General features: G+C 43.5%; 2 protein-coding genes across 11 annotated transcripts in view; both read left to right on the plus strand.

Annotated features, from left to right (window-relative positions):
• Window positions 1–18,729, plus strand: part of sulf2a (sulfatase 2a) — a 33,831-nt gene extending 15,102 nt beyond the window's left edge. For 2 of the 10 annotated variants that reach the window (XM_080461396.1, XM_080461397.1), the window contains 20 exons: window positions 7,538–7,808; window positions 8,545–8,784; window positions 8,881–9,032; window positions 9,297–9,466; window positions 11,041–11,191; window positions 11,466–11,641; window positions 11,960–12,088; window positions 12,367–12,423; window positions 12,551–12,680; window positions 13,110–13,317; window positions 13,746–14,004; window positions 14,108–14,204; window positions 14,297–14,391; window positions 14,470–14,529; window positions 14,631–14,797; window positions 15,799–15,941; window positions 16,110–16,218; window positions 16,310–16,343; window positions 16,892–16,945; window positions 17,339–18,700. In XM_080461396.1, coding sequence (XP_080317522.1) covers window positions 7,610–7,808; window positions 8,545–8,784; window positions 8,881–9,032; window positions 9,297–9,466; window positions 11,041–11,191; window positions 11,466–11,641; window positions 11,960–12,088; window positions 12,367–12,423; window positions 12,551–12,680; window positions 13,110–13,317; window positions 13,746–14,004; window positions 14,108–14,204; window positions 14,297–14,391; window positions 14,470–14,529; window positions 14,631–14,797; window positions 15,799–15,941; window positions 16,110–16,218; window positions 16,310–16,343; window positions 16,892–16,945; window positions 17,339–17,369 — 2,661 coding nt within the window. In that variant the 5' untranslated portion in view covers window positions 7,538–7,609 and the 3' untranslated portion in view covers window positions 17,370–18,700. Of the gene's footprint in view, window positions 1–7,537; window positions 7,809–8,544; window positions 8,785–8,880; window positions 9,033–9,296; window positions 9,467–11,040; window positions 11,192–11,465; window positions 11,642–11,959; window positions 12,089–12,366; window positions 12,424–12,550; window positions 12,681–13,109; window positions 13,318–13,721; window positions 14,005–14,107; window positions 14,205–14,296; window positions 14,392–14,469; window positions 14,530–14,630; window positions 14,798–15,798; window positions 15,942–16,109; window positions 16,219–16,309; window positions 16,344–16,891; window positions 16,946–17,338 lie in introns of all 10 variants that reach the window. The other 8 variants (XM_080461393.1, XM_080461395.1, XM_080461400.1 and 5 more) reach the window with 6 other exon arrangements.
• A 2,013-nt stretch (window positions 18,730–20,742) lies between these two features.
• The window catches only part of arhgap46a (Rho GTPase activating protein 46a), a 32,403-nt gene continuing 26,378 nt past the window's right edge, over window positions 20,743–26,767 (plus strand). Inside the window, exon 1 of the mRNA XM_080461632.1 lies at window positions 20,743–20,859. Within this exon, the coding sequence (XP_080317758.1) occupies window positions 20,846–20,859 (14 nt within the window). The 5' untranslated portion in view covers window positions 20,743–20,845. The remainder of the gene's footprint in view (window positions 20,860–26,767) is intronic.

Consider the following 26,767-nt stretch of genomic DNA (forward strand, 5'->3'; position numbering starts at 1 on the left):
GCAGACCAGTCAGGCCATCTGAAACAAACGAGAAAAGACTGTTCAGTTGAAGACCCGAAATGTCATTTCTGTATTCATTGAATACAGCACAGCACCATTTGATGGGAGGGAAGAATGTATGAACATTTGATGTGTGAATTTGTGCTTACAAGAGCGGGAGAGACAGAGAGAGATCCAACCAGAACACATCGCAGCTTCACTCTTTTCCTCAGAGCAACAGCCTCGCTGCAGGATTAATGAGGTGTTAAGCTCTAAAATTACACACGTTCATATTTCACCGTCTGGCCAACACATTCCACATAGTATTAAAGGTTAAGAAAGAATATTGTGTATAAACAAGTAAAGAATCACGGATTTCAATGCAACCAGTTAAACTGTGAGTGCAGAAAGAAATACTTCACACTTGAGTCCCTCCATCGCGGCAGAAATCTCATTTTCTTATTCTTAAAGTCTAACTACTGCTCTTTTGTGTCTGCGTATTCAAACAGAAAATTGCTGTGCAGGTTCCGACTGTCATCTTCAAATGTCGGCTGAGTGCAGAGCTTATCAGAACCTGAGGGAAATCTAAATTAAATCTTCTCGCTGAATGGGATCAGCCTCCACATTATCTCTTGTCATTCTCAACTATTAAAGTTAGTTATTAGGAAGTAAAGGCACATTTATCAAAAGAATATGCAGACGCAGTTTTAAACCAAAGAGCAGCAGGAGGGTTATTGAATATGATTTCAGGGTTATCTGCGAGACGCACAGTGTTTGGATGTAACATGCTGACCTTATAGAGTCCTTGTTTTCAGGAGTCATCCTGCCAACATTAGTTTAGCAGTCGCTGGTTGAGAAGTCGGTCAGAAACACAGCTGTATCTTAGTTTTCTATCTATGAGGTTTCTACTTACATTTAAAGGTTGAATTTAAAAAAACCCCAAAAAAAACACAGATTGTGTGGATCCATTTCAAGGACTGATGATATTTTCAGGATTAACTATGAAGTGTGACTGTTTTGACGCGTCCAAGGAAGTAAATACACCTGAAATGCTTCCCAGTTTCTCATAATTGAGCATCTCCTTCAGAAATAATATTTCTATGTAAGGCACTCTGTAATATCCTCATTTTATCCCAGTTAAGATAGACATAGTGACTTTACACTGTATGACCACCTCCCCGCTGACATTTGACCCCCAACCACTAACCAGGGTAATGATGTCACTGCAACATGTGGCATACCAGAGGATAGGCAATTGAAAACAGAACATTTTGACGTTGAGTTGACATCAAACTGACCACGTTATGACGAAAATAAGTTTGGGGCATTTTCGTGACCTTGACCTTTGACCTAATCGCTCTTAAAATGTAATGGAACTATCCTCGGATGAAGACAAATCATTCCTAAAAATGTCATGTAATTTGGGTCAACAGAAAGTTGTGAACATACATACATACTGTACATACATACATACATACATACCAATAAATACACGCAGACAAACGGTTGCTCAAATGTACATCAGGATCATGGTCAGGTGGTGTAACTTCTTTTTTCAAATAATATAACAATTTTCATTTAAATAGCACTGATTTAAAAAGGAAGGAAATTGATGTGGATTATATTGCTCTATTGCAGTATTTTAATATATAATATATAATTTGGTTTGCCTAATTAATAAAATGAGAATATTTACAGCATGCCCTGCTTATAATTGCAATACAAAAATATATATAAATCTTTTTATGTAATTTACATAAAATGTAATATATGTACTGTTTCAGAATGAGTTTATGTTTGTTTGTTTTTTTAAGCGCATGCAATTTTCATACATTAAAAAAAAATCTGCACTTGGATTTTTGTTCTGTTGAATTTAATTCTGACGAGATGGAAATCATCTAAATCAAATGCCAGTTGCACGTTTAATTAACTTCTGTATCTACATTTCTGGCTTTCTGCTTCTTAATTTTGAAGAGTATTTCAAAAAAACTCATTACTATTCAGGCCAAACCGTTTTAGCCTGTGAAGCACTAAACAGATGCTTAAAGCATTTTCCATATTATACCTCTATTTTGCCTTTTGCCAAGGTACATGGATGATATCAGGGAACTGGTATTACTGTCCTGTCGCTCAGCTGAAAAGCAACAACCGTGCCGTTGTTAAAGAGCCACGCTATCAGTGTGGCTTGCATTTAAATTTTCTTTATCTTGACTGGAAAACTTAATTATAAAGCAACCAGCAAAACATTCCCTGGATATTGAAGAGTGCGTAATACCTCTGTTTTGTTTTGTGTGAGTTGTGTTGACATTCACAACATCACTATAGCAACCAGCTGCACCACAGTCCGCTCTGGAAGAGAAAACCGGAAAAATTGCACGAGATCAAAAACTGAGATGTAACGATGCAGCACAAACGCAGCACAGGGAGCAGTCAGAGGGGAGCTTCTAGAGAGGTGATCGGTACACAAATCTTTTGACACCAGGAAGCAGCGTCCGTCTCCTCATACAATGTATCATGAGACCCTTGCTCGCGGGCCGCTGTCCCTTTGCCAGGATGTGAGTCATTCCCTGAGCTTAACTAAGTGTCTCTGCTTACTAACAACACGAGAGAGGATTATTTGTCACGACTGAAGTCCTATCTTGGCCTTGTGCAATTTTGGCAGCCTCAACTCGTTTCATAATAACAATGCATCAAAGGACTATGAGAAAACAATGTGACGAGGTGAAAGTGGCTGCTGGTGTTGAATTATTGTGTTGCCACCCCCCCCCCCTGACTCCACAGCTACCTTCAGCTTCATGGATTTTTATTAGAAGTTCCCAGCTGAGCAGAAGCCAAAGAGAGAGAAAAGGGAGACTGGATATTGGACTTCATCAGGTGGTCTGAGCAATAAATCCAAATAAATAATGTTCATCTGTGTAGTTGAAAGATTTCTCGGTGATGTGTTCACCATTGTTTCTGATGCTCACATTGTGTCCAACGGGCTGTTATTGGAGCCGCAATAGTGACAATATTCTTATTATTGTCTATAAATCTGAGGATGTTTTCTGTCATTAATCAGTGGGATCAATGAGCCTGATTGTGAGTAATGATAATACCTCTCATCCTGGCTTCCTTGAATGTGATGGTGAAGCAAAGATTAGAAAAGAAGTGAACCAGAGATAACGAACGGCTACAAACCACAGCTTCTTATTATCATGGAAAGGGCATTCCATACTGTATTGCCAAATGCACACCTCTCATTCCACCGGCACATATACACACACAAGCACACATGAAAACTCACACATACACACACAGACTTCTCTGAGAGAAAGTTGCTCTCACATAGATGCATGCCGTGGCACAATTTGCATCTGAATACCAACTTTTGTTGGTAAATTCAAGGGTCCTTGGAGATTTTGCACATTCTGTTCAGAGCCGGGCCGGCCAGTGGGAACAAAGTCACACATTAGCAAAGCCCTGCCAGCCTCAATTATGACCAAAGGGATTGGCTTGATAGTGTTGCAGCAGGCCACATTCAGCTCTGGATGTGTCTATTTAAGCTCTCCCAGCCACTTCCTTTATGTTGTTCAGCACAAGAAAATACTGGTTGGAAAATTCCTGTGTCAAGAGCAACGCAGAGGAGATACGGAGTTTCGCTGCTGCTGCTGCATTCTGTTTCATTCGCTTCTATTTTATATGGAAGCCTTGGTCTGTGAGTCTAGTTTTTATGTTTTGGAAAAATCCATCTGCAATGGAAGTGCCTGCTCTTTGTTCTCTCCACACTGCATGCCTAGAGGTTTTTTTTTTTGTTTTTCTTCCTTTCTCACACTTGCTCTGCCTTTTTCTCTCAATCTTATTCTGTCTCAGAATATTCGCGATAGAGAATCCAGTATCAGGCTTTAGGCTTGTGGGCTTTTGCCTCCATATTTTATATGCATTACGAGACACAGCTGATTAAATTGCAAGTGTACGCCATGACTCGTCCTCCTTCGATATGTAATAAATGTCTGTGGGTTTTTTTCCCCCCTCAGTTTTCTCATATTCTGTCTGTGTTTTGTGCTTTCTCGTGGGGGCCACAGATTGGAAGAATCAGACTTTATGTCTGTTTCAAAGCCCAAGGTGTTTTATTTATAGGGGGAAAAGTACATTAACGCCTCCGCAAAGTCTTTGGAAGATTTATCAAGTACCCTCTCTTCCCTGCTTCCCCCCCGCAATGTGGTACATAAAGTACAGATGGGTGTTGCTGGGCAGCATAATGTATCTATCTGTCGATATGGTCCGTGTTTTCATCCCTCCGCTCTTGCCACTGTCTTATCATCACGCCCATGCTGTGACATGGCCGGCTATGTTGTCACTCCATTTATAATTCAGCCTTATCAATAAGAGATGGGAAGCATTAAGTTTTTATCTGGTGATGCAGTGCTGCTGTCTCCTAGAGCCTCTTTACAAGCGACTGACTGAAGAGCAAAACTTTTCCCTCTCCATTCTGACTTCCAGGCATCACTTGGCATTAGTATAGCCTCAGATGATCCTTGTTCCGTATACATGCTTTTAGAAGCTTACTCTCTATGATCTCATTCCGCTAGCTTACTCCCACTGCCTTCCTCTCCCAGCCTCCAGCCTTTAATGAGTTTCGCTGAGAGTCATATTTACTCCTGTTGTCTCGTGCTTCTGTCTAAATTGCGAAAAAAAAAAAAAAAATATTCCCCTTTCATTCCGTTGTATCAGGCTGAATCAGCACTGTCTTCTCGTAGTTCACTTAGTGCAAAAAGCTGATGTGGGAAGAGCTCTGTCAGGAAAACCAGCACTAAAATCATCTGCGTTTACAGAAACAACATGGATTTTCCCCGCTTTAAGAACGCACACGCGAACCCTCACACCCATCATGCCTGAGATCAGCCTCGCTCTTTGTCCATCGCTCTTATTTCCAATCGTGTTCAAGGTGGAACGGCTTCTGTCTGTTGAGACATCCGGGTTTCATCTGCTCCTTTCTTCGTGGTTTTATGTAGCATCTGCCACCCAGAGAGAGAAACAATACGTGTAGATAAAAGAGCGAGGGAGAGAGAACAAACCGGAGAGAAAGAACTGTATGTGTCAGTTGGAGCTGATAAAAGCCTGAAAATCCAATTAGTCCTCAGTATCGGGGAAGGAGGAGGCCCCATGGGAGCAATGTCAGGAAATATCCAGCACCATAGCATGACAATAACACAGCATTTACATACTTGCCTATTGATGGATTTGCGTGGTAAATGGATGCGGAGGTTTTCTTGTAAGTCAGGACTATATTTGGTAGTCTTCCCTGATGGATTTTGTCTGCATCAGCTTTTCTGAGCAGAAAAACAACTATCAAAGGCGAGTACCGAACCTTATATGCCACAAATCACTAAAAGAAGAGCCAGTGGCGGAGGATGATCTAAATTTCAGCACAATGAACCTATTCTTTATTTACTGTAGATGTCCTGGATTTCAGTTCTGTGATAAGGTATACACCGCTGAATGCAGACGGAGCTGGTTAAATGGGTGTTCTTTCACTACGGTCCTTTTTTGTTTTTGGGTGGATTTCCTTGTTCCTTGTGCCTTGTTTTTATCCCATGCCAGAAATGAAAGAGGGATGCAAGCCAGTAAAGAACATGAGAAAGAAGCAGGGACCATTTCAAACAGCACAGTGCTTCAGGTCAGAGCTCATACGGTCCTCCAGGGAAGAGCCACATGTCCTGGGAGAAGGAAACCACGGCAAACACAGCTGCCGCCTCACGTTTAATCTGCACATAGTCGCTTGCTCGTGGTGTGTGTGTGTGCAGTCTGTGCAGTCTGTGCAGAGCGAGCCCAAGGAAGTGGGTAGAGGACAAGTGGGTGTCTGTGCGATGGGACGACCTTAATGAGCACAATCTGGACAACAGCACACACCGGAGAGGAGCAGGGGACTTTGTATTAGAGCTCCCGCTTGCTTCGTCTGCTGTGACTCTGCATGAGGGTAAACGTAAACAGGAGTGAAGTTCGTTTGCAGTTTTCATCTCAACTTTAAATGATTAATATATTTGTGATGCATGCATTTAAGAGGCTTTGATGAGCGCCTGAGCCACATGTGCTCACCCAGACTCAATGCATGTGTGCATCTGTTCATTTGTTCCTGCTTATCTCTGTGTCAGCCTGTATTCCAGTCAGGCTGTCGTTAAGGACGACTTGTGGTCCCAGAAGACGGAGCTTGTCGTTGTGCTGTTTGTTGTTGTTATTGTCTTCATCATCAGACAGGATTCGCTCTGGCCACATGCTCCTGGTGGACTCGCAGAGACAGACACACTTTCCCCAAACCCCCACCTTTCCGTGATAGCGGAGCATCTCGGTGCTGCTTGTAAATTGTGTTTATGATTACAGTTGCTGGAGTGTGGAGCTGCTCTGATTATGTGTCATCATAAATTAGCCACAACATTTCAGTGTTTTGGTTTTGCCCGCAAGTATCAATTGAACACTAAATATAGGACACGAACGGCTCATTGAATGGAGGTTATTCATTTATACAAAATATACATTCTCATCTTTGATTCACTTTGATTCAAGATGGGTCCTTGCTTCATCTCACCAGCTTGACTAGTAGGGAACACGAGTGATCTGCAACCTATGTATTTGATTCATAGTGCTGTGTTGAGGGTTTGTTTTCTTTGCAGTTCCAGGACCCATTTGTTCTGTAGTTTCATCCTGATGTCAGTTCATTTTCACAGCAGAAAGTCAGGTAACAACTGCTGTGTGTTTGCAGGCAAGTATATAACCAACAGTTGCCATGGTGAACTCAGAGGGGATGTATTGTTTATGAGGGAGAGTTATTAGATCGCTAATAGGATTGAAGTGTAATTTTAGCAAACTTCTTGTAGAGATTAATTATGAAAAAGCTCAATTTACCTCATGCTTGACTCTAATTGTTGTGTTAAAGTTACGCAAAGGGAGGAGAAGTTCTCATTTTCTGTAGATGTAGCAGCTGTTCGTGTTTATTGACCTTGCTGATGTTGAAACATTTATTTTTCCTGCTTTTTAAATGCAATTACTTTATTTTTTTCTGGTATACATAATGCATTTACTTTACAATAATTTTTCATCAACGTTTTCTTTTGGTGTCTGTCTCCCGCTTCACCGTGTCACCCTGCTCATTGACCCCTATCTTCATTTTCCTTCTCTCATCCCATTTCTCCTTCACCTCTGGCCTACAACCCACCTCCCCACATCCCTCATATCAACACTCACCCTCTCTGGGGGAGGTGAGTCCTGAGCTGGCCCACGGCCCAGGCCCATTAGCCCCAGCTTGGCAGCCATGTGCTCATCACCAGAGATCATTACAACCAGCCAATGACACCACTCTAATGCATCATTAATGATTGATTAACGAGCTGAGCTCAGCCCAAACGGGTGCATTTGTATGGAAGAGCACCCCGTAATGGTTGTTCAAGGCTTGAATCTGCTTTTTTTTTTTTTTATATGTGAGTGTGCGTGCGTGCGTGCGTGCGTGCGTGCGTGCGTGCGTGCGTGCGTGTGTGTGTGTGTATTTTATTTGAATTGGTTGCTCTGTGTGTGTGTTGTTCCCCAGGTTAACTGAGGGGAGTGCAGATTCCCCTCTGTGTTCAAAGAAGGGCTGAGGAGGTGACTGCAGGGTACCGTGATGGCAGGGCGGGGGCTCGCCGCCCCTCTCCCTCTTCTTATTCTCTCTCTTGTCCTGGTGGGAGTCCTTCCTGAGGCGCAGGGATCTGGCTACCTGTCCGGATATCGTCTGAGGTCGCGCTTGCAGAGGGACCGACACGTCCGCAACATCCGGCCCAACATCATCCTCATTCTCACCGATGACCAGGACATAGAATTGGGTAAGATGGTCCCCCCCACCCTAATAATCCCTTCTTTTCTTTTATCTGTTTGCTGTGTGACTCTGCATCTGCCTCTCTGTTTGCTTTGTCTTCGTGTCCCACGGGTATGCGTATACCGTCCATGTCTATCCAACAGCATCAACAGGGGAAAGTCAACCTAATGCTGCCTCCTGGCACCACAACAACTGGCCCACTCAAAGTCATGTGCTCCCGTTGCCAACTCTTCTGTCGCTGGCATGAAATGAGGGCGGCCCATGGCTTCTATTGTCTGGTTGCCAAACCCTGGCCATCTCCCTACCCGCTTAAGTCCTTCAGCGGCGTATTGGGCTAGAGTGGCTGTATAATGGCCTCTGTGACATCCTTTGTCCTCCTGTGATCGCTAGTGAGAAGACTCCCATTGAAAAGCGGGAATTTATGGTCAAGCATCTGTTTCCCCAAACAATCACCATCAGCCTGAAAAGCTTTTTCTACATAGGAATCCAAATGGGCTACACTTTACCAAAAAGACGTATTCCCTCGTTTAATTTCCAACAGTTCCTTTTTCTCTTAATATTTTGTTAGACTACTCAAGCTCTGTGTTTATATCTTTCACTTGTTACCCTCTGTTACCCTCAATCCCCTACTCGTATTCTTCTCCAACTACTTTATATCCCCCCGGGGGATTTCCATCCCTGGCCTTTGAGTCTCCTCTCACCCTCCTTTTACCCTCACTTGAACTCCCTTCTTTCTCTCCCAGGCTCAATGTTGGCCATGAACAAAACTCGGCAAATCATGGAGAAGGGCGGCACACACTTCTCAAACGCTTTCTCCACCACACCCATGTGCTGCCCGTCTCGCTCCTCCATCCTGACAGGGAAGTACGTGCACAACCATCACACGTACACCAACAACGAGAACTGCTCGTCACCTTCATGGCAGGCCCACCATGAACCGCACACCTTCGCTGTGCACCTCAACAACTCCGGCTACAGAACAGGTGAGCACTGCTCAAGCAGTTTCAAGATGAGAGATTCACAGATACACTGTGAGCGCTTGAATACATTAACGTACTGCTCACCTGTTCGTTCGGCAGCCTTTTTTGGAAAATATCTGAATGAGTACAACGGCTCCTATGTGCCTCCTGGCTGGAAAGAATGGGTTGCTTTGGTGAAGAACTCGCGCTTCTACAACTACACACTCTGCAGAAATGGAGTACGGGAGAAACATAGCAGCGACTACTCAAAGGTATTAATGCACTCTGCTGCCTCCAAGATATATGACGCTCGCCTCTGCAACATATTTTCCTCCATGTTGCAAGTAAAAGTTAAGAAACATATTTTCAGTTTGCTTGGAGAAGTGTGGACATCTGTGCATTTTGAGCGTTTGACATTAAGTTAGCCGCATGCTTTCCCGACACAATATTGAGCACTGACCCTGCACGCCGCTGCTCTTTCACTCCTTGCCTCACTCCTCTGACTGCCTGATAGAAAATCTTTACTTGCTCCACAGGACTACCTGACAGACATCATTACCAATGACAGCGTCAACTACTTCCGTATGTCTAAGAGGATGTACCCTCATCGTCCTGTCATGATGGTCCTGAGCCACGTTGCTCCTCATGGACCAGAGGACTCCGCCCCTCAATATAGCTCTACCTTCCTCAATGCATCACAGCACATGTAAGGAAATCAGTAACCTTGACCCTTCAAAATGCCCTTTCAGAGCTAAAAGTTTCAGGATGTTCTGCAAGAGAACAGGCAAGTCATTTCAAACTGATAAAAATAGATTGCTTTTGCAGATATGTTGTAAACTCAGTTGTGTTCCCAGGGACACAGCTGAGAAGCACAGGGGTACACTTTTACATTTTCACATTCACAGCTATTTGCACAGCTATATGAGTCATCCACACATTCACGCTTCCTTTCATTTGACCCAGAATGACACAAATTCCATAATCTCAGCTCGATCTCATCTTCCTCCTCCTGCAGTATGCTGCTGGCAACTGAGGCCTCTCCTTGCACAGCCAGTGTTTTGCTCCAGTTTATTTGGCTCATGTGTTCACATTAGCGTTATCACCATAATGAGCCCAGCTGATTTGTAGCATTTTGCCAGACATAATCAAGGTGAGACATGAAGGACGGGTATTTAATACACTGGTTATGAATTTATCCCACAATTGTACCACACACACACACACACACACACACACACACACACACACACACACACACACACACACACACACACACACGTGCGCTTGACACTTCAGCCTTTGTCTTATTGACCCTCCCTTCTCCTGGCTGGCTGTCTGTTGCTGCCAGGCTAATAGTAGACCAGCTATTGGCCTCTGGAGATGCATCCGAGGCCAGTAATGAGACTGCAGTTTCTGCCCCCTCCTACTCTCTACTTGCTTCATATAATCCCTCCAGCATCATTAACCTGTGCCACACAGGCTTTATACACAGAATATTCTGAAAATCCAGCCCCAGTGTCTTTGTGCAAACTTTTAATTGCTCTTCCTCCATAAATTTGCTCTCCCTGGGGTGATGTTTCCGAGAGTACCTTCTCTGGCTATTTTTCTCACTCCATCTCCTTCTGTCCTTATCAAGCACCCAGAGAGACCTAAGCAGTAAAAGTCCAGCACTCCTCTGGTGATAAACCTTCTTCTCACCTTGGTACCTCACAGACCTATCTTCACACTACATTAGAGTTGCCATTGCAGTGCAGACTAAGCTGTGAGACATTAGCATTTCTTAAAAGTCAAATCGATCCACTTTAAACGCTAAAGATACTCTCTTCTTGGAACTCATTAGCTATTTAGCAGGTTTTATTCTCAAATAATTAAAGTTCCATATGGCCTGGAGTTAAATATTGATCAAACTGTGCTCACTGTGTGCTGGCCTATTGATTGCAACACTTTGCATTATACATGGTTTATGCAACCTCCAGTTTAGCATTGCATAAACACTTTTTTGGCTACTTTGGAATTAAATGCACTGGGGACATTAACCTGCTCAGGCACCGAACGCTGCTGTGAATGCACAATGTGAATATTCACATGTTTGGCACATCTTCATAATCTAGTTTATAAGTGTGGAATATGGAAACGTTGCAGTAGAAATATATGCTTCTCTGATTTGTACCAAATGTTTCTGTCTCCTTCAAGGCGTCAAAGAAAAATGAGGAAATTACATGTTTATTACATTGATCTGTCGACGATAACTTAGTTATTGCTATCTTTCTACTTTTCCAGAACACCCAGCTACAATTATGCCCCAAACCCAGACAAGCACTGGATCTTACGCTACACTGGACCTATGAAACCTGTTCATATGCAATTCACGAACCTGCTTCAGCGTCGGAGGATGCAAACTCTGCTGTCTGTGGATGACAGTGTGGAGAAGGTAGGCAGACAAGTGGACAGGCAAACATATGCTTAACCAAGGAAACACACATACGCTTTTAAACACAGATATACACACATTTCATCTGACAGCCTCCAGGTCCTGAGAGATCTGTGCTTGTTCTGGCTGGGATTGTGTAATGTATTCACTGACACACTTGGTAAACTGTTCAATCCATTTTTCCTTGAAACTGGCACAAGAGATTTGCGCTACCGAGCATGAAGTATAACTTTTTGCCACTGTGTGGGTGTTTAATGTGGCGTGTCCTGTGTAGGTCTACAACGTGCTGGTGGAGACAGGTGAACTGGACAACACCTACCTCATTTACACTTCAGACCACGGCTACCATATTGGCCAGTTTGGTCTGGTCAAAGGCAAATCAATGCCTTATGAGTTTGATATCCGTGTTCCCTTCTTTGTACGAGGACCAAATGTGGAGCAAGGAGCCATGTGAGTGACTCACACGGATATTTTATCGGTTACATATTCAGTAATCTGTCAATCATCGTGAAAATGGAGGCACTGCAAAGATCCACGTATTTTTCATAAAAGAAGGTGGATTTTTGATATTATATAACAGGGGTTTTTAAAGTGTGGGAGGATGAGCGATTCCCCTCCTCACTGATCTTGAGCCTCATCGCCCCTCTGGCGCCCCCCAGGGGAGGCCAGCCCTGCTCTTTGAAAACCACTGTCATATTCTAAAGGAGTAATGACATGTTGAGAGTCTTCAAAGGTTCACAGAAAACGTGTTTGCTTGTTTCTCTGCAGTAACGCTCACATAGTGCTGAACATTGACTTGGCTCCAACTTTTCTGGACATGGCCGGTGTTGATATTCCTGCTGAAATGGATGGCAAGTCTATCCTCAAGCTCCTAGACACAGACCGGCCCGTCAATAGGTGAACACACTCTGCATTCACTATGCACGATTGACATTTGAAATGCCAACATTAGGCAGCAACGTGTCAATAATATTCTGCCTGAATCCTCTGCTGAAGTTTCCTCTTTGTGCCTTCTTGATATAATGAAATCTTCGGGCCGGATATAAATGTATAGCACCACTTTCGTTGCAGTGGCAAAGAATCACGGCATTTCAAAATGGAAAGCATGTTTGTTCTGTGGAAATATCACAGAGTGCTTTGACAGGACTTTTGATTTCTTTTTGCTCGTTTTCCAGGTTTCAACTGAGCAAAAAGGGTAAAACGTGGAGAGATTCTTTCCTGGTGGAGAGAGGGTATGTTTTATTGACTGACCTTTTGCAGGAGTTGTTCTCACTCCAGTCATTGTCTTCTGGCATCCTCGGACTCCTTGTCTTTTAGCAGCTTGCAGAGGAAAAAATATGTATTTCTCTGTGCTTTCAGGAAGCCTCCACACAAGAGAGCTGATGGGAAGGAAATGGCTCAGGAGGAGAACTTCCTGCCAAAGTACCAAAGGGTGAAGGACTTGTGCCAGAAAGCAGAATATCAGACCTCCTGCCAGCAGCCAGGACAGGTAACTGACCTGCAGGAGCTAAGAAAGAGAGGTTATTAAAATTTCAGGAGGACAAAATAAAGTGGAGCTCATGCATGGTGATAATTTGCAGTGTGGTTTACAACTTACCGAGTGTAATTTGCAGTCATTGTACTCTCAGGGATCCACTTGACATCAGAGTTATTTTTTTATGTCTCTTAAAAAGAAAAGCACTCGATAAAGCGTGTGTGTGAATTAAAAAAAAGAAACCTTTGTGCTCATTAAATAAAGTCAGAAAAGACTCTCACTGGAAGAACTATTACTGTTGATCTGTAATATATCTTGCTTTTTAAGGGCTCTACAGAGCATCATTAGAGATCTGTGTACTGTGATTTTAGCATAACCTCATTAAGTGTGGGTCAGGATTATGCTTTGCTCTCGTACGAATTATTTCCCTGTGGTTTGTTACAGAAGTGGCAGTGTGTGGAGGACCCGACTGGCAAGCTGAGGCTGTATAAGTGCAAGGGCATGGCTAGTCTCTTTGCCCCACGTATGCAGGCTCTGATGGCCAGCAGTGCCTCCCAGCTGGCGCTCACATCCAACTTCGACGGCTGTAACTGCGGGGATGTGGGATTAAAAACATCCCTCCTCAAGAGGAAGAAGCTGCTCTCCAAGAAGAGTAAGTTCCTCTTGTCCCTTACGCGAGCTATTGTTCTGGTGGTTATTAATAGAGTCGATTTCTGCTCAGAAAGACGCTTGTGCTTTACTTCGAAACGTCCTTGTGGTAGCCTACAAAGTCTCGCCAAACAGGGCCATTCATCTCAATCTAAAATAACCAGCCTTTAAAGTATTCATGAGACAAGAGGGATGTGTCAGTGCTGCCATCAAGTGGTGGACTAAAGGAGCCGAGTGGGTCTCGGCTCACAAAGTCACAAACACAAAAGCTGCTGTACATACTTGTGTCAAAATACGAATTTGACCAAACTGCGATTGATTGAGGCACATACTTTTATTTACTTCTACCTCATCATATTTTCTGATCTACAGCTACAAAAGCAAGTCCTTCTTTTTCATCCTGTTCAGATACCTCTGTCTCGTCTCACACAGAGATGAAATCCAGTAAAGCGGTGTCGAGGAAGCGATGGGCACGCTCTGTATCATTCGAGCTGGATGGAGACCTGTATGCTGTAGACCTGGAAGATCGTTACCAGCCACTGGGATACAGAAACAGCAGCTGGAGCCATGGCCAGAAGAGAGGAAGAGGGGCTGAGGAAGACTCTGAGGAGTTCAGTGGCATGGGTGTCACAGTCAAACCCACCATCAGCAACAACTTAACGCCATCCGCTGCTCTGAAAGTCACTTACAGGTGTGTGTGTGTGTGTGTGTGTGTGTGCGTGTGTGTGGGTACAATTATCTGCTTGGGCGTAAATGGTTTGTATTCCTGCCTCATCGTTTCCTGCCTCCTTCAGGTGTTCCATTCTTATGAATGACACAGTTAAATGTGACGGAGGCCTCTACAAGTCCCTCCAGGCATGGAAGGACCACAAGCTGCACATTGAACACGAGGTACAGCTTTAATCTTTCCCTTCGAGATTTGATTTTCCAACTACTTGGCATCTCATGGGGTTTGAGTATTGACTGTGTGATTTTGTGTTCAGATTGAAACCTTGCAGACCAAAATCAAGAACCTACGAGAGGTTAAGGGTCATCTAAAAAAAGTGCGACCAGAGGAATGTCAGTGTAACACTCCCAGGTAAGAATTCATTAAATTCCACATTGTTGCCACCTCAAAATTGTTCATCAAATATAATACATTTGTCTTTGTTTTCAGTTATCTTCTCAAGAATAAAGACACCTTCCAGCTCGGTGTCGAACGAATGCCCTCAATCAAGTGAGACGTCTCATTTATTTCCGCTGAATTCATGATTGTCATTATCTCAGAGGGTCTCACTCTGTCTGTGATACGTTTTTTTTTTGTTTGTTTTTTGCCAGAATGCCATCCAAGCAGAAGGCTCAGTGGCTGCAGAAGGAGCAGAAACGCAGAAAGAAACTTCGGAAATTTCTCAAGAGGCTCCAGAACAACGACACTTGCAGCATGCCTGGCCTCACCTGCTTCACCCATGACAACCATCACTGGCAGACTGCCCCCTTCTGGACAAGTGAGGAATTCTATTTGGCTGTAGAACAATTAAAAACCTAGTGGGACCTACTTTAATAATGATCTAAAGTGTCCAGTCTGGAGCTCAAACAACAGTCAGAGTGCAATCCCAGAGAAAGGTACAAACACACTTTGGCACAGGTTTAACAAAAGAGGAGTTTTCGAGCAGCAGAATCGTTTTTCCTTGTTCTCTGGAGTAGTCTCTGGACAAATGGCAGCGACTGTGTAACTAATAAACTTGCAGTGCGACCACATCTGAACAATCTATGCTCCAGCCAGTGCTAATAAATAAGTAAATTCTTGATTTACTGCTGAAATGTGTGTAAATGTGCACTGCCCTACTTTGAAGCAGCATATAGAGGTCCTGCCACAGAGATTTAATGCGCCACTATTCCAGCAAACTGCTGCTCGCAGTAAATAGTAACACATTCGGTATTGAAAAAAGCTGGACCGCAGGATGGGAAAGTGACAACAGTGTCTGTTTGAAACGAGCAATGACAAAGCACTTTGTGTCACTGTCAATATAAAAACATCCCATAGAGTGATATTTTAAAAATTTGAGACACTCAACTGCACCTAACCTGCTTTTCCCGGTACAATTTAATGGCAATATCATTTGTAAGGTATTGCACGTCCCCTAATAACTGTAATGTTGGCATATCTTGCAATCTCGGTGTGCAATTAAAAAGAATAAAATGCTGCATAATTGACAAAAAAAACCTTTGTTGGTCAGTTGCACATGGCTACAGAATTGTCGCTGAATACAAGCATTGTATAAATAACTGAATCTGAAACTGGCAGAGACACCCCCTGCTGTGTGCTGCGCCGTATTTGTGACGGGAGTAAGATATCGCTTTGGAACATTTCTTTTTATGTCCAGCTCTATTTTCCAGACTTGATATGGTGAAAACAATATTTTGAAACTGTCTCATTAAAATCACTTGTTTTCCACACTCACCCCTCCCTTCCTCACCCACTCCCCCTTTCCATCCTCTGCCTCAGTGGGGCCATTCTGCGCGTGCACCAGTGCCAACAACAACACATACTGGTGCCTCCGAACCATCAATGACACACACAACTTCCTGTTCTGTGAATTTGCAACCGGCTTCCTGGAGTATTTTGACATCAACACTGACCCGTACCAGGTACTGCGTTTGTAGGGTTAGGGCTGAATATTGCACAAACATTAACTATCGAATGATCCCACAACACGATTCGTGGTTCATTCCTGAGCTCTGGGGGGGGTCGTTTTCCAGATATTTTCCAAGGTTTACAAAGCCCTCGCTGACATGTTGCCCTCATTGTTCCTACAGCTGATAAATGCTGTCAGCACTCTTGACCGCAACGCTCTGAACTCGTTGCATCAACAGCTCATGGATTTAAGAGGCTGCAAGGGACACAAGCAGTGCAACCCAGAGAAGGGTGAGTAGAAAGTCTCTGAGGCAAACATGATTGATTACAGTGTCCACACTCATTTCTAACTGAGATTAATGTTACCTCCACTTCCTTTCAGGAGGCAAAGAGCGAAACTACTTCAGTGAATACAGGTATTTCTTCCTCTTACCAGCTCTCAGCTGATTACTTTTACAAACACTGCAGATGGAATTGTAGTTACATGAGGAGCTCGGGGAGGTTTCTGCCTCCCTGGTGAGTCCTTGGTTATGTTTCTGCTCATTGTGAGGCATCTGGGGAGTTGAGGAAATAAAGTACAGTAATGCTGTTCTGAAATTGAACCCTTTGAAAGCCGTCACGGTTCCTTAGTGTTGTGACCAAAGCCTTTTTAGCATGCAGGAGCCAAAGCCAAAGACGGGCTAAACTGCAAGCCTGCTTTTCAGCTTCTGCTGTTCCCTTTTGTAATGAAGCCTAATTGCTTGTCTCTGCTGTGTGCGTGTGCGTGTGTGTGTGTGTGTGTGTGTGTGTGTGTTTGTGTGTGTGTGTGTGTGTGTGTGTGTGTGTGTGCGTGCGTGCGCACATGCACGTGCGTGCACCTTGTGTGTGTGTGTGTGTGTGTGTTCTGTGTGTGTATATACATGTTCGTTTGTCTTCATGCACGTGCATTTGCCCTGCACGTGTTTACGTGCTGTGCATGCTTCAGGCCAGTTCATCGTCGAAAGAGGCCAAAAGTGAAGAAGCCCTCCTCCAAATCGCTGTGAGTTTATCATAACCCATCTGCTCCTATGTACTCAGCCAAGCTCTTCTCCTGTCTCCAACCACATCCTTTTTTTTCTTTTTTTTTCTTTGAGCTCGGTCAGATGACCCAGGAGCATGCTCTCCTATTTACTTTAGTTCAGTGCTCTACTTACAGTTACTCCCACTTACCTGCATTGCAAAGCAGCCATGTTCTCTCTCATTCATCCTCTCAAGTCAAATTCAGTGAAGCAATGCAGATGTGATGTCCCATTATGTTGTGGTCTCAGTCCTGTTTTTTTGTCATTTCTTACTTTCCCTTGTTGCTAGGAGCAGGCCACAACTGGAGCCACGGTTGCCAGTAAATGCCTCATGTGTCACACTTAATTGACGTTATCTTTTTCTCTCCCTGCAGAGGGCAGATTTGGGAAGGGTGGGTAGGTTAACCACCTTGATTCCACAACCGACCACTTCAGCCTCCTCCAGCAAAGGAAGAGAGGGAAATGCTGGCAAACCCAAGGACCTTGACCATGCTTCGATGGACTGCAATCTGAGATACAACCTTTCTCTCATCTGGGTTTTATTTTTGAGAGAGGTGCTCCTCTTAACACTCACCCAAGTGAATGAGATACTGAATCTGGGAGGAAGCTTAAAGACGCTGCAATTATCTGCTTCGGAAAACATTTCATTTCTTTACACATCTTCTGTCACCCACAGCTGTCAGGATTGGCCCCATCGGCGGGATGCCGGTGGGGTTGTTTTGTTGTGCACAAGCCTTTCAGTGTAGCAGCAGCGCTTGTAGATAATATACAGTATATCAGCTTTAATCAGCTTCTCTTTCATGTCCTGTGGAACTGAGTGGAAACGTGACGGCTTACATGCCAACTCTGGTGCTACACCGTGATGTCATGGCCTCATGATGTCTCTGTGGCACATGCTGATTAACATAATAATTAGCACAGGGAGAAGCAACAAGACGTTCTGTGTCCGCACATGTAAGTAATATGGACTATATAACGACCAACCGTATGAGACTTTTCGCCATAATCTTTTGTATTATAGTTGATCTTAACACTGATGAATGTCCTTCATGAAGCGTCGTCTTCCTCACGGCCGTGGCACGGGAGGTGACCAGAGTTTGCCTGCAACCATCTGAAACCAAACACAGACCTTCGTGTGTTTATGACCTCGAGCAGCCCTGCACCGACCACTGTCTCACAACGAAACAATCCTCCCCGATTTCTCATCTGGGAGAAGTTTGTCTTCTTTGAATGCCCTTTTACTCCTTTGTATTGTCAGTACCACGCTGTAGAGGTATCCCAGTCGTTCGTTCAGCTTGCTATACATGGTGCTACAGGATAACAATACAGAAGTAAAATCTTGCTGTACAGTACAGTATGTATTTGAATGTATGTTGTGCAATTAATATAAATGTTTACAATATTTTTTATAATACTGAAGAGGCAGACCTCATTGTATGATATGAGTTGACATAAATGAACTTATAGGAAGAGAATTAGACGTTTCATTGCTCGCTATTTGTATTGTTCGTCCTTTCCTTATTTACATGGGAAAAGCACTTATGAAGGGTTCACTGTGAAGAGATGCGCCATGTACATTAATGAATTTAGCTTACTCTGTGCCCGAGGAAAAACACAACAGTGTAATACTTATCGGTGTGAAGTTTAGCTATCTGACTTTGTTAGCTTTTTTTTAGCCAATGTTTCCATAGACCTGAGTGCTCATAGTAACTGTGAATAAAGTGTTGTTTGACCATAAATGTGCCCCGACTCCTGCACTGACCTCACGTCATGGTGTTGGTTTCTTGTCCAGCAGGTGTCTCTGTCTCCCAATGTGACCCTGCAGACGTATGCTTCCACGTTTAATACCACTTTATCCAGCTCAGCCTGAAATATTTAAGACGTTAAAACTTGTTAAATAGTCTCAGTTTAATTGTAGAGGTCCTAAACACTCTAGATGATTCAGCCATTTATAGCCATCTCACCTTGTATTATTCCAGAAGTCTGCAGATAAATACTGTGTCTACTGCTCTGTCATACATATTTACATTTAATTTAAAATACACATTTATCACATTTTGAATAACTGAAAACGCCTTTGATGCTGCATAAAATGTGAAAATATAGACAACTATAAAGAATATCACACTGCAGCTTTTTTGTTGCTGATAAATCAATAACATTGGAGGTATTAAGTGCTATGATAATAGAAATTCTGTAAATGCCCAACAAATGTACAGTAAATTGAGGTATAAATAGCTGTCAGTCACTGGAAATCTGGAAAGTAAATGAATAGATCAATTGAAAACTCACAGAACATCAACAAGTTGAAATGTCCCTCTCATACATGTAGAGACATGTCAGAACAGCATCTCTCCACTATTAAAGCCAGTTTAGCCAAAACAATTACAACGCTTATAAACTAGTCGTTGAGGTACTCAGCTTTCTGGAACCAAACTAACACAATACAACATTCTCAAATAATGAAATTACACCTTAATTGCTGAAAAACGGCATTTTTAGAATATTGACAACACCATAAAATTATAATTTTCAAAAGTATTTTAGGCTGCTGAATAATTAAGGGTTTTCCTTTTACATTTCATTCACCATCAGTTCTATGATAATGTAAATTTAGCCAAACGGCCTGAGAAGTTCATTTCCATTACAAATAGCTGTTTGTAACTGCTGTGGAAAATAAAGTACTGACAATGAATAAGGCAAAGGAGAGTTTGATGAAATAGTACCATTCAGACACCGGGAAATTTTTTATAATGTAGTGATTCAAAAAAACACAAATACATTAAAATAAAGCAAATAGGATAGCTAAGAAGAAATGTATGAAATGTAGACTAGATAAGGTAAATGCTTTAATATAATACATGAAATTCAATAAAAAAAATCTATAATATATTGGAAAGCCTGAGCAAATAAGATTTTAAGAACTGATTTAAAAGAAGTGAGTGTGTCAGCAGCCCTCAGACGTTTCACCTTGTTTGATTCTGACTCTGTGAACACTGAGTAAACCTCTTCCTATTGACCTGAAGGGTCTGCATGTTCTATATTGGACAGATAAATTTCACAAAGATTTAGGCGCTGGGCCGGTCAGTGCTTTATAGATAGGTAATATTTCAAAGTAAATCCTTGACACACAGGCAGCCAGTGTGATGAAGAATAAATAGACATATGGAATTAAGAATGTAGACACTATGTTAACAATGTCAAGACATGACAGGACATATCATCCATCCATCTTCCATACCACTTTATCCAACTTAAGGTCACAGCTTACAAGGTGAAGGCAGCATAATCAAGGACAGGGCAAACACTGGGGGATAGACCATCCCATACATTAACATTCGCCAAATTCAAATGCATGTTTTTGGACTGTTGGAGGAAACTGAAAAACATGCATCCAGTGGAAGGACAGATTGGAGCCTTTTGTTGGCTGGTTTTCACCCACAGGCCTTATGTTTGACACCCCTGAAAAAGTACAAAAATATCAGACTACGTACATTTTGTAAAGAGGCAGTAGATAAAAATCCTCCAATAAGTGAATTGAAACAGTAAATACTTAACTTTTAATCAAAATGATGCAACATACATGCTCGTTATTGTTATAATGTGTGTGTGTGTGTGTGTGTGTGTGTGTGTGTGTGTGTGTGTGTGTGTGTGTGTGTGTGTGTGTGTGTGTGTGTGTGTGTGTGTGTGTGTTTTGACCCCCCACCCCGACCTATGACTCACGTGCGGGGGCGGAGCCTCCGTATCGGATTCACCCCTGGAGGACCGTCCCGTCCTCACACTCACTACTCGGACGGCTCTGTGGAACTCAAACCTTCAGTCAAAACAAACTTGAGATACTTTCCTCGCGTGTTTACGCCTCGATTAAAATGTGAAGAAGAATGTCCGGGACAAGGTGAGTTACCTCCGCCTCTCGTGACTAAGTTTAAAGCGGGTAAAGTTGAAGCGACGCTCGAGCTCATCCCGCCTGCTTTGTATGGAGGCAGCACGCTGCTCGCGCACCGCTCCTGCTCTCCTCAGGAGTCGCTTTAAAATAGGGAAAGTGTGTAAAACAAGTGTGTGACTGCAGAGGAGATTTTGATATATATATATATATATATATATATATATATATATATATGTGTGTGTGTGTGTGTATATGTGTATCAAATAATATATGTACGTAATGTTTTATAAACTTAAATTAAAGTTTTAACGAATATTTTGCTTGTTTTGATAAAAGTTTGGCTGTTTACGTTGTGCGGTGTCCTGATGTGGCTACAATGTGGCTGGAAATGAAAGTATTTTCTTTTTTTAAATCTCTCACCGGCAGCCCTTTTCCTCCTTGTTTTCTTTTAAGCCGTCCACAAATTGTGTGAACTAAGTGAACCTTTTGCTGTGGTTTGGAGACCACTAACTTCAACTGAAGGCAAATGTTCCACAGTCCATTTGTTGATCCCACTTTTTTACGAGTGACTCTTTTTGCTTTTAGATCTCCACATGCTGGATTTCTCTACCATCTGCTGTGATGTGGAGGGGGAAACTTCATGCAGTTTGCTTTGCTTTGGTCCCCATTTGTCTATTTAAAGCTACTGAGATGCAAAGAGTGAGCTATGTTACAAGTCTGAATTTGGAGTACGTGTTTCAAACTCGATGGTTTGATGAGATAAGAAAATCCAACGACCGGTTGAGCTGGCATTGTCTCCTCTGGCAGATGTCTTTTATATAGCCTGGAGCTGTTAGTTTGCCATGGCATGCTCACCCGTGTTTTTTGGGCGCAGGAGACACTCATCTGCTGACGGGTGGCTGTGTTTTCCACTGTCTGTCTGCCCCACACTGTAAATCCACCAGTTTATCACAGCACCATTATCTGACCGGACAAAAGGGTCCGGGACGGTAGAGGACAATGATCCACTGGGAGAGACTTCCGTTTGTGCGCTTGTCAGTTTGAGGAGCGGCGATTACAATAGGATGTTGTCTTCCTGTTTACACTTTGAGCTGACAACTACTGACAAAAGGGTACAAGCTAAACCATGCATACCTCCTTCTGAACAGATGAATCGAAATGGGGTCTTTTGACAAAGACAGGCCAGGATGTCCGTCCTACAGGATATAACAATGGACAAGTTTGTTTGTGTGTAGAGAGGAAGTGATTTTGAGCCTTGCTACAAGTTGTGACATGTTATTAATATGTTTTTTTTAGGTGGTTTCAAACTACTTCTTGCCTCTACTGTAATCCTGGTCACGCCCCTGGAGATCAACGCTTTTCTCTTTCACTTTTTTTTTCTTCCACGGTGACTCAGCGATAAGGCTAAGATGATTTGCACAAATGTATTTATCTGTGCCGGTACACCTGCTGACATTGTGAACCTGCTCACTGTGCGGATTAAGCAATGCTTTAACTTCGCTGCCCACAATATGCCGAACCTTTATCCCGAGAGTGCTGATCATCACTCGGTAGCATTACAGGGGATAATAGGTCTTATCTGTCAGATAGATTGTTATGATGAATGAAACTTCTGCCTTTATATGTTTGGGGGGGACTGAGATGCACAAAATGAAGCCGTCAAAGAGAAATGTAACATTAAATCATGCACACATAAAACATGACAATGTTGTGTCATGAAATATCTGTGAAGAGCAGCCTCATGCCACCTCAAACTAGGTGTCATGGTATTAGGAAAGTAGTAATCCGTTCCTACACGTTGGTCCCCGGCGACGGCCTCCTAAATGATAATCCACTCCTCCCTCCAGGCCCACGCAGGCCCAGCGTTAACATCTTCACCAGGCCACTCTGCAAATCTAATCCTGGAGAGCCTGCGCCTTCACTTCCTCCTCAGGACAATCCGGACGTTGCTTTCCTGTGCGGCTCCTCGGCCGGCTGCTGAACCCCCTCTCTCACTCAAACTGTAACTCTGCTCCCGGATTAGATTCTGGCCTCGTTTGTCATGTCAGCAGGGGACGATTCGGGGGAGGGGCTCGTGTTTAAAATGAAGTCGCAAACTGTTACTGGTGTTCGTGCCAGCAGGTCAGATCCTAATGGAAAGTGTTGTTTTGATGGGAGTTGAGAGCCTTTGGGCATGTTCAGAAGTCACTCTTTCTGAGCGTACAAAAATGCCCTTGTATATAAATATGTTTTCTTGATACAGTTTTAATATTTTAGACTATTAAATGCAATCACGTCTTAATAGGCTCATACATTTTTTCTTGTTTTGACAAGTGATCCATTGTTCCTGATCTGACAGCTGGTGTCCTGCACAGACAGGCCAGCCTGTGTGTGGTAAACACCCCATCCCATCCTCGGCCTCTGCTGCACATGTTCACCCACGTCTAGAGTCCTCCTTGACCTGAAAACTCCCCCATGTGCTCTTAAGTTCAGTAAAGGGTGGATTATTTTTTTTTTATGAAGGATGGAGGCTCCTGCAGTAGGATCCTTTATGACAGTGTAGCTGAGAGGACTCAAAGACGGACACTAACTATTCAGTGGAGCACTGAGGAGGCCGGAAGTTCCCAGAGTTTCTACTGAAAGCTGCAGCATTCATTGGAAAAGGCAGCAAGATGGTAGAACAAGACAATACTCTCCATAGAGAAATTACGGAGCATGACTTCTTTGCATTTAGTGTGTAGGGGGATTGCAGAGAGGGTATCTGAAGTAACGCTCAGCCGCCAACACAAAAATGTTTTCCTGGAAGTGGCGCTGAGGTAGGCACTTTTATCTTGCATCTCGTGAAAAATCGGTTTGTTGCAGTGGGGGTGAAAAGTTTGGCCGCCACGAGGAGCGAATTCACCCGTGCCGTGTGAAATTGCTGTTTGGATGGTGGTATGGGAAAGACTGGCCTTGTTGAAGGTGGCTGGGCGACCTCGTGAGATCCAGTCTAATCCAGAGCCAAAGGAAAGGGGAAACTGTGTCTAGTTCTGGATTAGGGCAGCTGTTGAAGGAGGTCACCCCTAGACCTCCTCTGCATGTCCCAAGCTCCTCCCCAATATGGCTCCAATTGGCTGCCCCCCACCTACCCCCTGTGTGGAGGCAACACAGAGAGTTCTCGTTGAATGAAGTTTGCCTGTTGATCAGACAATAGTCCACATTGTTCTTCACTATCACAGGCTGCTTCAGAATGGAGTGTTTCACAAGCTTTGTAATGCATATGACCGTGAGCCATCACAGGCCATTCTTGTCAACTAGGTACCCCTTAATTCTTTGTATACAGAATGCAAAAGTTATAGATAAGAAGACAATGGCAACTTGCAGAAATAGAAATAAATAACTTGCATGCTCTGTGTATTTCACCACCAATCAGTTTTGTTTCTATTAGTGCTAAATGAAAAGCTTAAAGAGATGCTGTTGTCACTACAAACGTTTAAAAGAGAACCCCTGTTCATTGTATTTTGTATAGACTGGGTATATACAACACAGGCCAAACCGGACCATCTGGTTTCTGAGGTTTTCGGTGCGTGATTGCAGTGAGTCAGAATTGTCAATCATGCTTTTGTCAGAGGTTGCAAGACAAAATGAATGAGTCCACATATTAACTCACCGACACTGAGTGATGAAGATATCATCTTGTCTGAAAGCTCTGTGGATTTTATGCTTTGAACATATTTACTTTTTATTCCCGTATCAGGGAGCAGGTTTCATTACTTCAGCGTTGCAGCAATCTCTTTTTCCATATGTGCACATCGGGGCACTGCACACTGTAATCACAGTTGCATCTATCCCGCTCTGAACCATCAGCTTGCCAGTGTTTTATCTGCCTCTTGGAAGTGAAGCAGGTAACAGGTTGTTTGCCCCCCCCACCCCCACCCCCACCACCTTCATCCTCCCATACTAGGTCTGCTGTCTCTGTTTGGTCTTAGCATGCTTTACCTCTCTTCCCCTTGCATGGCAAGCTGCCACCTCAGCTACCCGGACGCGCTGGCTCAAGTGCCACGGCTCTGCTATGCCTCACGTGTCCCTGCCGTGAAAGACGACCCCTCCACACACCCCTCTGCACCCCCCTGTACTGGTCTGCCAGCGTCAGCACACGAAGAGTGGGGACTGACACTGACAACTGCAGCTGAAGTTTAGGAAAGGAGGGAAGGAGGTTCGAAGTAGGCTGAAGAGGAGTAGACCCCCAGGAGGCCCTTTCACCATTAATGTGGTTCATTTTTGAGAATGCTGATGGAGGATTTCTTTGGTGTATGTAAACTATTTGCTGCCATATGTGAGGGTTTCTAAGAGAGTCTGTGTTACCTGCCCATGCAACAGGCGTCTGCTTTGTTTAAAGAAAGTTTGCTTTGGGGATTGATAAGCACCAGCTGTCTGAAAGCTGTTTCTTCAAGTTGAGGAAACAGCTCAGTGTTGTTAAAAGGCCAAAAGTGACAGAAAATGAAATGTATTTTCTTATTTATCTTGTATTTTTGTCAACACATTCTGACAAATAAACAGGCTTTTGAAAGTCTTTTTATTGGCATTCATTCAGTGTTTCATCAGTCAGCCAAAGTTGGTGCCTGTTGGTTTTTCTGCACCTTTTTGATCATTTCAGTAGTGTAACCTACAGAGAAAGTATGCAAATAAATCGGTAGAAGTTCAAATGAGACAGTCGGTATGCATCCCTGTGGGCCCTGCTTTGCAAAACACATCACTATGAAAGTCAGAACAAGATAAGTAAACAGCATCCTAACCCCCGAGCATTAACTTTTATGAGGGCTGCTGAAGGGATGAATGCCTCTCCCAAGTCCATTACTCTGCAATAGAGTCAGTGGGCCTCTGCCAGCTTGTTTGTTGTTGAATTATATGCTGCACTGACACACACACACAATTGTGGCGTGAGTTTCACTGACCCCCAACTCTGGTGACACGGCAGGAACGAGAGGTGTTAAATACAAAGGCCAAAGAATGTGAGAACGACAGGTGCAGGGCTGCGTTCTTTTTTTTTTCTTTTTTTTTTGCTGTCATCTGAAACATGTGCACCCTTCCCCTCTCCCAGTGATTGTTCTAGATGCCTGGGCGAGAGAGTAGGAGCCTGCTCTGTCAACCACACAGTAAAAGCCCAAAAGCACCTCCCCTCCGCTCACTTTTTAATAAAAGCCTTTAGAACATGGCAGGAACAAAAACATACCACTCAACTAAGCTGTGTTTAGCCTGTGATATGGACCGGATTGCATTTTATTTGCATTAATAAGCAATAAGCAAAAAAGCGTTGTATGTAGGGAGAAAGTTACACGGATGCTGCCACTATTAGTGTGATGTTTTGAAGCAGGAGGGTTTCTTTGATGGGGTTTTGTGCAGTAAGAGCCCCTGCTCTCCTCACACCACTGAACAGGATTGTGGCCGCAGCACTCGGCGTGCCAGGTTTACAGTTACTCTATTCGTTAGTTGCTGCTACTGGAACGGCTGCCAAGCACTCTGTAGTCGGTCCATGTCCGTGCTCTTGTTTTACAATATTTAGATAAGCGGGTTGCCTAGCAGCGGTGCTGAATAGACTTTGTACATGGTTTATGCATAACCAAACAGTAGTCTGCTTTGCGAGGATCACTCCTTGTATTGTACTCAGGTACATGTCTCTGCATGTCTTCACAAATCAAATTACTGGTTGTTTCCCACTTGTTGCTTAATATTTAATGGTTTGAATCTGTGCCGCGTGCAGGTAATTTTCTGGAATCCCTCCTTTCCTTGGGGTGATGACTTATTTTTATGCCAGTCTCTGAGGAGAAGGGATGTTTTATGTCTGTAAATAGGAAGTAGGAGCTCTGTAAATATACCAGCAATGTTGAACCTTGGCACTTGTTGCTGTGCCTGGTGATCGGAGCGCTAAGGTTTCTGAACTGAATGGCAAGCCCTGTGT

The sequence above is a fragment of the Lipophrys pholis genome, assembly GCF_963383615.2.
Source record: "Lipophrys pholis genome assembly, chromosome: 4".
In the NCBI taxonomy this organism is placed as follows: domain Eukaryota; kingdom Metazoa; phylum Chordata; class Actinopteri; order Blenniiformes; family Blenniidae; genus Lipophrys; species Lipophrys pholis.